The sequence below is a fragment of the Meleagris gallopavo genome, chromosome 12 (genome assembly GCF_000146605.3).
Source record: "Meleagris gallopavo isolate NT-WF06-2002-E0010 breed Aviagen turkey brand Nicholas breeding stock chromosome 12, Turkey_5.1, whole genome shotgun sequence".
NCBI lineage: Eukaryota > Metazoa > Chordata > Aves > Galliformes > Phasianidae > Meleagris > Meleagris gallopavo.
In genome coordinates, this window is record NC_015022.2 from 11,651,354 (window position 1) to 11,665,030 (window position 13,677).

Genomic DNA, 13,677 nt, shown 5'->3' on the forward strand with positions numbered 1-13,677 from the left:
TTTTTCTTCCCCCCTCCACCCTACCCCCCTTTCAGCAGTGTAGTTCTTGCTTGAGATCTCTCATTTTCTAAGGCCACCCTTTACTGGGATACTAAGCTCTCAGGACTGGGACTGGAACAGACTGAGCCAAAATCCTGCAGCTATTTTAACCATTTGAAAATGTCTCAAAAGCAATACTAAGAATGCTCTAAATGAACTCGAATTCCTCAAGTGGAGAAAAGTTACCATGGCAGCTAGCAAGTCCATGCTGCAGGACGAAGCCAAGACAAAGGGAACAGCTAAACTAATTGCAAGCAGCTAAATCAGCTTTAAGAACTCATATTCCCATTCATGATTTGCCACACTACTTCACTGCCCTTACCATACAACGCTGTATATCTACTTTGTTTTGGTGCATTACCTGCATCCTTATTCCAACTTCTTTTTAACTCCCTTCCCTATACCAAGGTCCCTTACTGGTCAGCCATTACTCTTCTGGCAGCAGGACCAGTGTTTCTGCCTGTAGAATAAACACCTCTGTCACAACTGTACCACAAGGCACCTGTATGAAAGGGTGAAGCCAGCCCTCCTCTTTCCACTTCAGTTTTTGATTATGTGTGGCCACTGCATGTGATTATCCAACAATCCCTGTATGTCAAACCTGTATTTTTACAGAACATAGCAGAGCATGAGATCTGGTACCAACATAATGAAAAAGTCTTGCAAGCAGCACACAGGTTTGTCAATATTGGTTTTGGATAGCTTATCTCATCTCCGACTGAGAACCATTTCTTTTTATCATTCAGAGAAGACCTTGATCACAGCTCCCATGAGAAATTCAGACACGGTAAGAGTACCAAAAAAAGCATACCTTGTAAATTGATGAGAATTAAAAGAGAAATGGCATTTCCAAGAACATAACCTCTCAGCTACCTCACAGCTTGCTGCACCCTTACCCCTAACCCCTCCCCACAGTTGAGAGCTGCCTGAGGAAGAGCCAATGAGGCAGCCAAAAAGCAGAATGTTTTTGCTTGGGAAAACATATTTTAGTGTTTAAGGTTAGAGTCCTGCTACCTTCTAATGGACCCCTTTTATGGCCTCAGCTGTAGACTTCACTGCTAGAGTAGACGGAAAAGAATGAACAAGAATAACAGAGTAAGTCCCAGCAAGAGAAGGACAGAGTACCAGGGCTATCCTACAGCTCCACTACCTTCTCTGTTAGAAAAGGCCATGACAGACACAAGGAACAAATGCAGTGAGGTCATCTCCCAACACCCCTGGAGCCAAAACCCGTGGGTTGTCTCCCTCATGTGCTGTGTGACACTTGCATATTGATTTATTTAAAACAAATGTAAAAACTTCTATTTTTCAGTGGGGAAGGTTAAGAACAATAAACGATTAACAAGTTCTTCCACGAGCAGTGGAAATAATGAGCCTTATTTCCTACAGATATAGTTCAGATGACCCCTTCAGCTGTCAGTCTTCTCAACAGGGCAACAGGCAACATAAGCTGGAGCGAGCTAGAGGAATGTCTGCCCAGCTGACAAGTTGGCTGCTACCTCTTGGAACACGGCTGGGAAATCCTTCACTGAGGGCACTTTGTGAGCACTCAGTCCTCACAGTAATTTTTTTGAAATATAGAAGAATGTAACTATTTCTCAGATGCCTACCAATGCAAAACATCAAAGTAAAAGCTTCTGATATGATGAAAAAAAATCACATGCTTACAGCTGCTTGGTAACCTTCTTGATCAATGCCTATTTAGAGAGATGAACTCACATCTGCTGTCAAAGAAAGAAAATAAATACTTGGAAACTAAAAGTTCTGCTCAGAATGTTTAGTATCTATGAACAACATTTAAGATCCCTTTGTGAAATGAACAGCAATAAGTAACTCTGGTCACACAACAGTTGTTCTTACTCCTTGAGATTTACATCTTTGGGGGAAATACCCCAAATTCTGGAAATACACTGCAAACTGACTTTGTTGAAAATTTCTCTGTCATGCAGTACGTTCCCACATGGCTGCGCTCCACATCATGTAACCAAACTTAAAATAAGATGAAAAATTAAACACCACTTACAAGCAGTTATTCCAGCAAACATCTCAGCAAATCTAGGATCTCGCTCCTGGGAGAAGATAGCATCCGGCTTTTCCACAGACTTCCCACTCTCATGGACGTTAGCTGGTATACTTGGAACAGGCACCTGTTCAGATGCACAGAGGAAGGTAATTCCCTCCAACACATTTCACAAAAAGGAGTTCAGGGACGGGCATACTGCATCTTTAATTTTGCTGAAATCTGCCAATGCTTTACATTTTAAAAGATTAGAGGCACAAATATAAAAACTACTGAGAAACTTCACCTGAGATAAATCATAGGATGACAGCCCATCTCTTTGATGTACTTCAAGTTCTGCTTGCTGCTGCTGGAGCTGCCTGCAAAGGAGACAAAATGATGTCGTTACAAAAAACAATTAAGACACAGAAAAAGGTACAGCCACAGTCTTCTATTTAATACTGGGAGAAATGTCTCTCAGGTATTTATTAAGTCCTTTCCTCTGAGATTCATCTGTTTTTAAAGCTTTCACACTCAGAACACTTGCACCACAGAAGGTAACACGGCACATGAAGAGTTTTTCTGTAATGGCACAGAAATATGGGTAGGTAAGTAATGGAGGATGGAACGCAACCTCCTGATACAGGACTTAAGGATTCAATTTTAACCATCACGAACATCTTCCTCACGTTAAGGATGAATTTGCCAAACCTCTTCCCTGATCCTGCTGAAGTAAACAGGAAAAGTCCAGCAACACCAATGCAGAATTACACCAGTTAATAAGAAAAAAGTGATCAAAACCCTGTTTGAATGGCACATGGAGCAATCTGTTGAGTTAGAACTGAATATAAATCCTTCTTTGTAATAAAATCTCTTTAATAGTCTTCAGTTCTACTCTCCTAAGGATCCAAGTCCACATCCTATCTCATTTCTGAAATCTTTTAAGGAAGTGAACATCAAGAAATAAATTTGTACTACTATGTAAACAAAATCATTACCTAAAATAAATCTGTGTTGACAAATGTTACAGAAAACCAAGTCTCCTGCTAAAGCTAATCAAACAGAAAAAATGTCAGTTGTTCAAAGGAGATAAGAATCACTGGAAGTAATAGCTTTAATCCAATTATATGAACTTAGGAAAAAATTAAACATGCAGCAGTAATAGAAAAATACTTCAGAAGAAACTGACAGAGCCAATAAACTTTAGGGGCTGTATGCCAGAACAAAGAACTTTAGCATCTGCAGATGCTTGAAATGCACTTGATTTGTGTTTAGCATCAGGCACTGTTCCCTAACTACAACAATTAGCCAATACCAACAGAGAAAATCATTGGAAGTCACAAGAAATAACCAACAGGTGACATTTCCTACAGATGAAGACTTGTAGGGACAACAAGCAGGTGGTGACCACTCAGACATATTCACATTCAATATGCACAAATATTATTTATAAAAATATATGTATCTTTTATATAGCTGTCATGTACCTACCATGGTGATATTCTGAACCCTTTTATCCACTTGCTTTTTAAGATTGGAAAAGACAAATTCAGAGATCAAACCTGTGTGTGACCCAAGTCCCAGCTGGGACTGCAGTGTGAGCTGCTCAGGGCAGCACTGAGCTCCAGCACAGCAGGCACACTGCTGCCATTCAAACCCCATTCTCAGCAGCTCATTCACATGCACTCCATAACTGTTTGATAACACAGGACACAACACTCGACTTTTGGCACTCTGCTGACTTTGAAAATGTTGGAATAGTCCCTCAAAAAATGCTATTTGGTTTTTCCCAAGGAAGAATATCTGAATCCCTGCAGAGCACTTTGGTTAAAGGTTTTAGTGGCACAGAAGTGGAACTGGAATATTTTGTGATTAAATGTTCTGTCTTTTGTGGATTACACCCTCCAACGCATAATTTTCTTTCCACAGATAAATTACCTGAATGCTCTGCACATTCCAGTAACAGCTGCTTTCTGTCCCTTGGTCACAATCAGCAAGATTACTCAGCTTAGGGATGCACACCGTACCTATGATGCTCCTTGCCTAGTTATCAAAGGAAATATAAGCCCTTCAAAATGAGGCTAAAACTCAGAGATGAGGATGAGACTGGAGCTGGATTAATGAGCTTGATAGTTGCAAATGATACTTGACAGTGGTTGCAGTTCTGTACGTTTCCGACTTCTTTCTGAAGAAAAAAGTCACCTAACAGGTGAGCAGCTACAGCAGGCGAGATGTTCCAAAACAGCCAGATTGTGGACTTCAAAGCTCTGGATAACTAGCGTATAATTTTGGTGACACGTCAAAGGACTGAGACAAACGTTGAGACCAAATAAAACACAGACTAGGAGCAACACGATAGCGATGGAGGGACCGCTCCAACCTTTCCCATCCTTTGATGCCTTTCAGTCCTGACTTGTTGCTTTTCCATATAGTACTTCACACAGGCACTGGCTACTATTAGGCTCAGTGGCTAATTGGACAAAAATCTGTGACCTGCAACACCAGATCAGAGCAGATGGCCAAACACATTCTGCTAGCATTACTTTGTAGAGTATATGGTACACAGAATCACTTTTGTGCTATGAGTAACAAGCAAAAATGTCATTCCTCCAGGTCAGCAAAGAAGCATGGATTTTCCATATTGCTTTAGCCAACAGAGAATCCCTAAAAAATTACCTCTGGAACGCAAAGAAATTCTTTGTTCTGCAAGCATAAAATGCACACTCTTCCAGCAGAACTATGGGAGGTAATTTAATCATGGTAAATCTATGGGGAAGTTTTTCTAAATACCACCCTGTGGATAATAAACACCCATCAAATCCTGTTGTTAACGTGAAAGCTAATTACACTGTTTCATTTGTTTTTACTACCAATGCCTTGGTGCGTGTGTCAATAAACAGCACATTAGGTCTCTTCTGTTCCGTAGAAAGCATGTTTTCTTGATTCAGCTATATACATACAAATGAGCCAAACCAAACAGCATGCTTACCAGTTATTTGTTTTGTAGGCAGTCCTCTAACTCAGTGCTCTTTTGCCCTCCTCTATCATCTCTGATACTTATTAAATATTCATACCATACTCATGCAATACATTACAGGTATCACATTGTGTTAACAGCACAGAACTCGGTGAACAACCTATTAAATCCACTTCCTATAAACACCAAATACTTGAGTGTTTCTCCCTGAGCTCCGTGTAAGCTACGCTGCATCTAACTCAGCCTGGAATGCAAAGCCAGGTTAGCATCTTTGCTGCTACTGTGTAGATAGTCTGAATGATGTCTGAAGCCTGAAAGGAGCCACACAGCAGTTCCTGGAGCATCTGACCAGGGAGAGCTGAAGACTGCTGCTGTGGGCATGTCAGATGCTGCCACCCAACCAGCCCTGCTGATTGAATGGCAGCACACACACATCCCTTCAGCCATGGGGTGCCACCTTGTTTCTTTAAGGTGGTACCAAACAGAAACACGCTATCAGTTTCGGCAAAACTGAAACTGCCATCTGACAATTCTATGATTCTGTGATTCCATAACCTTTGGACTTTGAAACCAACACCCAAACTATGCTTGGTTTCTATTTCGGTTTCACACCTTAAAGGAGTAAATGGAAGAGAAACTTCTGGGCTCTACGTGATACCCAACACAGCAAATAAGGTATTGCCCAAGTCAACAATTCCAGCCTATGCTGCAGAATTCCAGGCTCACCCCTTGATCCAGTACGAAACCAGGACAGTGTGTGGCTTGACCAAGAAAGCTCTCGGCAAAGCTGAAGGTTTTTGACAGTTAATTCAATTTTACTTAAATTTGGAGGAAAAGGAAATATTCTGAAAAAGTTCCTTTGGACACTGAAGAGGATTTCAGCTGAATTAATCTCTCCATATAAACATGGAACACAACCTGTTGTTTTTTCAGGCATCAGAGCAATAGAAAGGATTTGGACTTTAAATTTAATAGTATCTATATGGACACAATATTATATCCTTACCACACTATTTTTACCACAATATAGGCACGCACATTTCCCTGCTTTGGACAAAAAGGCAGTAATAGAAGTCTTGAGACTGCCCTCATATAGTCTTCTTTCAGGAACTCTTGAAACTCCTCTCTCTGTCTAGTTTCCAAGTCACTGCTGTGAAAGGGCCCACCTTACACATGTCGTGATGGATCAGGCAGCCCCCAGATGGCACGGGGATCTTTAGCACCCCTACCCAAGATAGAAGAATTGGTCTCAGCAGCATTTTGGCCCAAGAGAATCAGAACTAGGGAGCAGCTCTCCCCAGGCACGGCTGATTCATCCTGCAGGCTGCCCCGAGCCAGCTGGCTCCAAGATGAAAACCTGGAAACTCAGGGCATCTGGAGAATTCATAAATGCATGCAAAGGAACACAGGACTTCAGGGTTGACAAAAAATTAAAACATCAGTATTTACAGAGAAGTCAGAAAAATATCTGATTTCTATGTTTTTCAAGACTTCTGTTGTCACCACAATGGACTATTTCACTCAAACACTGCTCTGTGTACTTTCTGTTAGATAAACATTAATCCCAATTATTATTTCTTACTGGAAATCAAACAGCCCCGAATGCTCAGGAAGATGTGGTTGGATGGGTGACTTTTCAGCCGAACACAGCACAAATGCTAAACATTAAATGCTTCATTTCTCCAGGAAGTTTCTCTTGGATGACTGTACCCCAGTGAAACTGAGAGAAGTTTTCTTGTCTTTTTTTCTGCAAGGAACTAAGTGAACATTTGAACCTAATTTCCCAATATACTCCGCACCAAAAGCAGATTTGGAAAGCTGACTGTTTGAAGCTCTAAAGGAAAATCCTTAGAGCGGAAAAAGGGAAAAAAGAGAAAAGCAAAACCAAAACGAACAATAATCAATGAATCCCTCCACAACTGGATCCACCACTGCCCTCTGCAGTCTTTTGGGAAAACACTGCTCACTGACCAACAGAATATGAGAGCTATACCATGAATGGAGAGAGAGAGAGAAAGATGTATCCACTGTGATTTTACTTATTTTCAGTTAAAAAGTTATTTAAACCTAGATTTGTTGTGTACATTGCCTTTTTTTAATTGCTTGTTGATTTTTTTTTTTTCCCTCAAGCTTGTATTTCCTGGATTATCACAGTAAGAGATAAAGTGTCTCTTTGTGTAGCTGTGCAGTGGAAGGCAGCAGTGCTTGGTCTCCAGGTGAAGCACTTTGCTTGACCCGGAGCAATGGCTGCAGCCACTGACATATCTGGATGGCCACACACCACTGAACAGCCAGCCTGAGCAGGAGCTGAACGAGGAGGCAAAAGGCAGCAGTTACCATGCCAAATAATGTCTCAAGGCATCTAGGAAATCAAAAGTCAAAACACGATCCCAAACGTGTTAAAGCATAGATATATCCCCAAATGGGCTGGAACAGCACTACAATACAGTGAGTTCTCTTTGGACATCTGTCTGAGTAGTGTGAGAGCACAGGGAGAAAAACAGAAAACAGTTTGAATAATGCATTCTTTCTACCATTCAAAAGCAGACATATAATGGGGCTGTATCTTGCCATAGGACCAGAACATTTTCAACACAACAGAAAAGAAGGAACATCCACTGTCAAAGTAGCAGCAGGCAACTTCCATATTAGGGCAGCATCGCTGGGTTGTTATTCAGACCCAGCACAAGAAATATAACAGGAGCCAGAATCTGGCACAATCCTATTCATCTCAGTGACTGCTGCAATGTCAAGCTGAACAGTATAGAGGACTCTCAGAAAGAAGCATTCCCAGAGTAAACACAATGCAGTCTGCAGTTCCACGTTCTGAGCTGTGGACTCCTGGGAACAAAGCACAATCAAGCCATCCCAGGACAGAATGCAGCAATTACCTTCTACTTTGCCAGCCTGTGGTTTGTTTTTTTGGTTTTTTTTTTTCAAACACAAATCATTTTGAAAAGAGAGATGGGGCAACATAAATGTGGAAATATCAGTGCAGATGGGGAGATGATCATCCCTGGTTTCAGGACACTTGTTTTCAATGAACTGTTTGGTTGTTTAAATCTAACTTTTAAAGCACAAAAGATCTAAGCAAATTGATTCTAATGATGGGTTTCAAGATGCTGAAAGGACAGGTCTTCTAGCCCAGGTATGGGTCATGTCCAAATACCTTTCTTCAGCAGCAAGTCAGGGAGCACACAGAGACACTTATGAGATTTCTAAGATGAAATGCCAACGCCCTGGGGCTTTGGTTTTCCAAGTAGAATTCTCAGCATGCATCTCCACTAGTAGATTGCTCATTCAGTATTTCCATTACACAGTCTAACAGGTCGAGATTTTAAATCTAATAATTTCCTTGAAGTAAAACACTTGGCAAAAAAGAAAAACAAATAAGCCACCAAAAAACCCTGGTCAGACCAGAAGTAGATTTTGTTTTAGAAATAGATTAAGTTTACACTAGAAAGAGGAAATATTTAGTAAAAAGACATTAAAAAAAACAAAAAAAAACAACCACCCTAACAACTACAAAAGCAACAGCTTTATCAAGACCAGATTAACTTCTGCAGCTGCTGGCTCAGAACTCAGGAGGCTCCAAAATCTTCTCTGCTCAGTTAAACAATGACAAACCCCTGCTATACTCCTAGCCAGACTTTTCCTTAGAAGCAGTTCTATCAGCTACAGAATGAAACACTCACTAATTCAACCTCCTTCTAAGAAGTCCAATGACAGATTTTTGAAAGTTTTTATTCAAATACATGACGATTTCATTCCCCTTTTCATAGGGGCTGGATCTATCACCATACTTGGAGATATTCTACCAGATGTTAACAGTAGAGGAGTAGCCCTTCCCACTCCAGCCTACTAGGAAATCATGTTGCCAGCTTTTATAGGCTGCAAGAGCAAGCAGAGCTCAAGGAGAAGATACCCAGGATAACAGTATGATCACAATGGACAAGAGGCAGGAGTCTTGTTTTCTTGTGTGATACTTATTAACGCACACATGTAATTTACTCTTTGGCTTAGGAATCAGGCTAACCTTTCTCCAATATCATGACAGCTGGTCTGCTGCTGGAAGCTCTGTGATAGTTTAAAGCAGCCTGGACTGAGATCAAGGGGCCTGCCTAATGACATAAAAGATAAGTGAGGATTCTCCTTGTGCAGCCAGGGCCTGGAAGCACTACAGGATAATGAGAGAAACAGCTATGCTGCAGGATCTAGAGATGCAGAAAAGCTCTGCTACAGATTGCTACAGAGAAACAAGATGCAGCTCTAGTAACATAAATAACTGAATGGGCATTTACACTGCTGAACAGCAAAAAGTAATGCTTTGGTTGTTTCCAAGCACATAGATGAGCTCCTGGAAAGGCACATACTTTACATTAGTGTTGGTGCAGATGATGTATTCAATCTCGTCGGAGTAAGGATTCTGGAAGGTGAAGCTGCTGGTTCTGATCAGCATCCACTCCCGGTTTTTGGTACGAAAACGGTACATCACAGACAGGACTTGACCTTTCAGTTTCACAACCTGCAAAGCCATTTGGAAAGATTAATAAAAGGAGATTGCTATCTGCTGTGCAAATGAATAGCAAGCAGCAGAAACCAGAGTGTTCTCAACTTAAATTACAGAAAGCTATGGACACAGCAGGACAATTCTTCATTCAAAGAGACAATAACCAAAATTTGAAAGATGTTTGCAGCTATTTCTTTCAGAATTAACCCCCACACACATTTTGTTACATAAGACACTCACTCCAGCCTGCTTATAAGGAGCATACAGATTCAGGAATCAATAGGTTGTGCTGTTATCCAAGAGGGAAGCTTTAAGAAGGTTTTAATATGGAATATTTACCAAACATTCCACATAGAATACATATTTCCACACGAACCAAACTGAGGCATCTTTTAAATATGTGTATCATGAACTAAACATTGTAACTGAAACAGGAGTCCACAAGAAAACACATTTTATGAGGTTGTCTGTCTGCTTTTCTGCTTGAGTATCTAGCTGTACAATTCATATGCGCGACATATTAAATCACACTACATTTAGGAAAATACTTAATAAATATTTTCTTTTTTCTTTTTTTTGTAGACGCTGTATGTGACTATTTTGACTATTTTTGTTTTTTTCTTCCCCAAATCTGTCTTCAGATGACTAATATCTGATCCTGAAACACTCTAAATATTACATAGTGAGCACCTCTACCTATCGAAGTCTGTCCACGGGGATTCTGATTTATATTTCCCTGTGGGATTTAACTCTGCTATTTCTCCTTCCCATGGAGTGCAAAGCCAACACAGGTGCTCACTCACTACGATTTTTGTGCCTGCTTATTAAAACGAGTTAAAACTGATGGTGGGTTCTGGGTGTTAACTCAGTGGTAGCTGAGAAGCAGACACCTGTGCTCATTCAGCCTTTTTCGTCTCAGAGCATTAACCTCTGTCAGAGGTGTGCATAAGAGCATGGGGGGCTTCAACTACCCCAGCACGACTTGGAATCATCTTCCTTAAAGACAGAACCACTCCAGAACTAAAGGCCTCAAAGCGTTGCTCAGCAGTCAAGCTTTTCTGTTGCCAAGACAGCCACCAAGTGTCAGCCCATCTTCCAGACTGCAAGTCTCTTCTGTTTCACTAGTAAGAGAGAGCAATAGGATGTTGGTGACCTGATGCCACATCCTGACATGATTCCTCTTCTTGATCACTGTTGCACTAAGTAACAGGATTACTCAGAAATGGACTCCCAGTCAAAGCAACTGCTCCTAACTCCACGGTAGAAGTTTTAACACATGCCCTGCCCTTGAAGCACAAGAACAGATGTATTGTGCAGACTCCAAGACACAAAGCTAGCAGGAGCCATAAGCTATTTTTAAGAAAGACTATCCAAAAAAAGCCTATCGAGTTCCTTTTCAGAAATCTCTGTTCAGTGACTTGGTCTGGCACCCACCTACCTAGGGCTCTGCTAAGCATCTGCTTCCTTTTCTCTTCTGTTCACTGCCTCTTCCTAATGATAGCAAATGCCTTAAAAAATCATTGTTATCTTGTACACTTGTTTCCTTTATAATAAGTTTTCCTGTCCAAATGTTGACAAGTTCCCTTTACACCTTATTTTTCCAAACAAATGAACCGGTAGCAGCATTTAAAAACAGTATTTAAATTGCCTAAAGGTAAAGAAAGATAGGAGTAAGGATAAAGAACCTGACTACTTTTTGTCAAGAAGTGATAAACCAGAATGAAGAAAACAGTTAGGGAAGGGTAATTATTCTGAATTAGGAGGACAGAAGAAAAATAATTGAATGGAGAAAGATAACTAATTAGAGAAAAATTGATGAGAAAGACCAAAAAAAAAACAAAAACAAAAAAGAAATAGAGATCTTCATGACCTCTTAGATGTGTACGTGAATTTTTCAGTGCAGAACAGACCCAGCAAGATCTTGCAGGGATGTTGAACAGAGGGGAATGAGAACTTGCAAAGGATGCACAGAAGTCAGCAATTATGTTGGACAGAAACAGGTAAATAAAGACAGATATAACCACAGATGAGAAAAAGACAAAAGAGGTTTGCCTCAAATTCAGCAAAATACTCAGCAGTGTGCTGAGCTCCAAATGTAGTGGGAATTAAGCATGTGCTAAATTAAACTGCTCTTCAGGGCATAATTGAATATAAATGAATTTACCACATACTTATGGTTAAGTACATGTTGCGGTGCTTTGCTGAAATGAGCCCTGAAGATTACTTTCGTGATATCTGAAGTTAAAACAGACCATTCCAAAAGAAGCAATTTAAAACTGATAAATAAAAAAGAACATCCTCTAGAAATAGTTCCAATAATTATACAAAGCCAGTCAGATCTCACACATCACAAGCAAATACTGTTCTTGAGGAAATCCAAAGTCTGAATTTGAAAAGAAACAGGCCACATAATAAATCAATAGAAAAGCATCCATGAGTGTACACCAAAAAAAAAAATAGGATGGCAAACTGCTAACAAGAAACAGTTGCTTCTTGGTTTCACAAGAAGAAATGATGAGCCAGTATTTGAATGTGGAGAGCAATATGCCACTGCCAATTTTAATAGCATTAATGAATAAAAATGGATAGTTAATTCTTTATCTGGGCAGCATACTTGCTTATAAGAAGCCTGAAGTCAGATATCTGGCAGTGATCATTTCCAACTCTGCCTTTGGTAGCTGAAGTTTCACTGAAGTCAAAAGTTGGGAATCAGGTGCGAAATTTCACCATCAGTCTCCCAGTGTGATGGATAAAACCAAAGGCACTAATGGCAGGGAAAATGACACAACAATGTCTCAAAATGAGCAATGAGGTCCAAGGCCTAGGCAACCCCAGAAACAAATGTGCCAGCTCCAGACTCGGAGGCCTGGATTGCTCTTTCTCTGTGATGTGCATCCAGCTGAAGAAGCGTGCTTGAAACAAAACCTGCACACTGGCACTATAACTGCACTGTATGAGTTATCTAATAATCCTGGCTTTAAGTCAGAAGAAAGCTTATATGGTTTAAAATAATTTGGCTGGCACTTACCTAGCATCTCTCTGTTTATTTTTTATTGCTCTTCCACAAAGCTACCTCTGCCAGGTCTCAGGCAAGGAAAAGGGAGGCCTAATGCAAACAAACGCACATCTTGTTGTGGATTCTCTATCCTTGTCCACTGTATTCCCTCAAGTAGTTATCTTAGAAAACCCTGTGCCTCCATCAACAAGCAGTTAGGTTAGGAAATGTGCTGCCATTCTGTTTTTGTCATTTCAAGCTGATCAACTGGCTACAGGACTAAATGGAAAGAATACAGGGGAAAGAAAAAAAAAAAAAGGTGCAAAAAGTATTACTATTGCCCAAAAAATTGAGAATAATGACTCATCAGGCATAAAAAATTCAGAATAATGAATCATAAGGCATAAAAAAAAACCAAAACTTTTGTAGTTTGAGTTCAATGTGCAACATTCTTTAATCAAGAAATTTTTACTACCACACCCAGGATAAAAAAAGAAAAACAGACCTTGTATAAGTGTCCAATCTGAATAATATCCTACTGGATATCAAATAGCTGTATTCTGGATCCTTTGATACTAAACTCTATTTGTTGATCTTGGCCTCGAGAATATCTCATTCTGACCTGATTTTCTCACCCTGATGAATGAACTTATCTTCCCAAGGAAGTAAAACCTTTGAGATGGATGCTGGCAATTGACCAAAACCTGCATACCCATCCCTCCCTCCTCCCCTCCTCTGTTATGTACCAACCTGGTTCTGGCACTGCCAGCAAATTAAAAATATCAAGTTTTAAAGGGCTTGGGGGGGGGAAAAACAAAGAATGTTTTATTGGAAATCAGTTACCTTTTTAATGAAAAGACTTCTAAGGCCAAACTAACAATAATAAAATAAACTGCACTGATCTATTGTCCTGAAGTATGAATAAAGCAAACATTAATTCTATAATAATATATAAAGCATTGAGATCACTGGTGGGAAAATTGTGAACTGTCTTCCAACAGTGCACACAAATAAAATAGCACAAAAGAAATTCCAAGCTAATGTTTAACCTTTACTTTTTTACATTCTTTAGAAAATAAAAACCACCTGGTGCATAGCTGCACTGTTTACATCAGTCTTTTATTCCACGATTGAAATAACAGCTCCAATCACACTGC

The 13,677-nt window shown here is 40.1% G+C and overlaps 1 protein-coding gene across 4 annotated transcripts in view; it reads right to left on the reverse strand.

The window, feature by feature from the left end:
* Positions 1-13,677, reverse strand: part of ARNT2 (aryl hydrocarbon receptor nuclear translocator 2) — a 77,997-nt gene that overhangs the window by 14,065 nt on the left and 50,255 nt on the right. For all 4 annotated transcript variants that reach the window (XM_010717467.3, XM_019619491.2, XM_010717466.3 and 1 more), the window contains 3 exons: positions 9,389-9,540; positions 2,346-2,418; positions 2,063-2,186 (listed from right to left, as the gene is read on the reverse strand). In XM_010717467.3, coding sequence (XP_010715769.1) covers positions 2,063-2,186; positions 2,346-2,418; positions 9,389-9,540 — 349 coding nt within the window. The remainder of the gene's footprint in view (positions 1-2,062; positions 2,187-2,345; positions 2,419-9,388; positions 9,541-13,677) is intronic.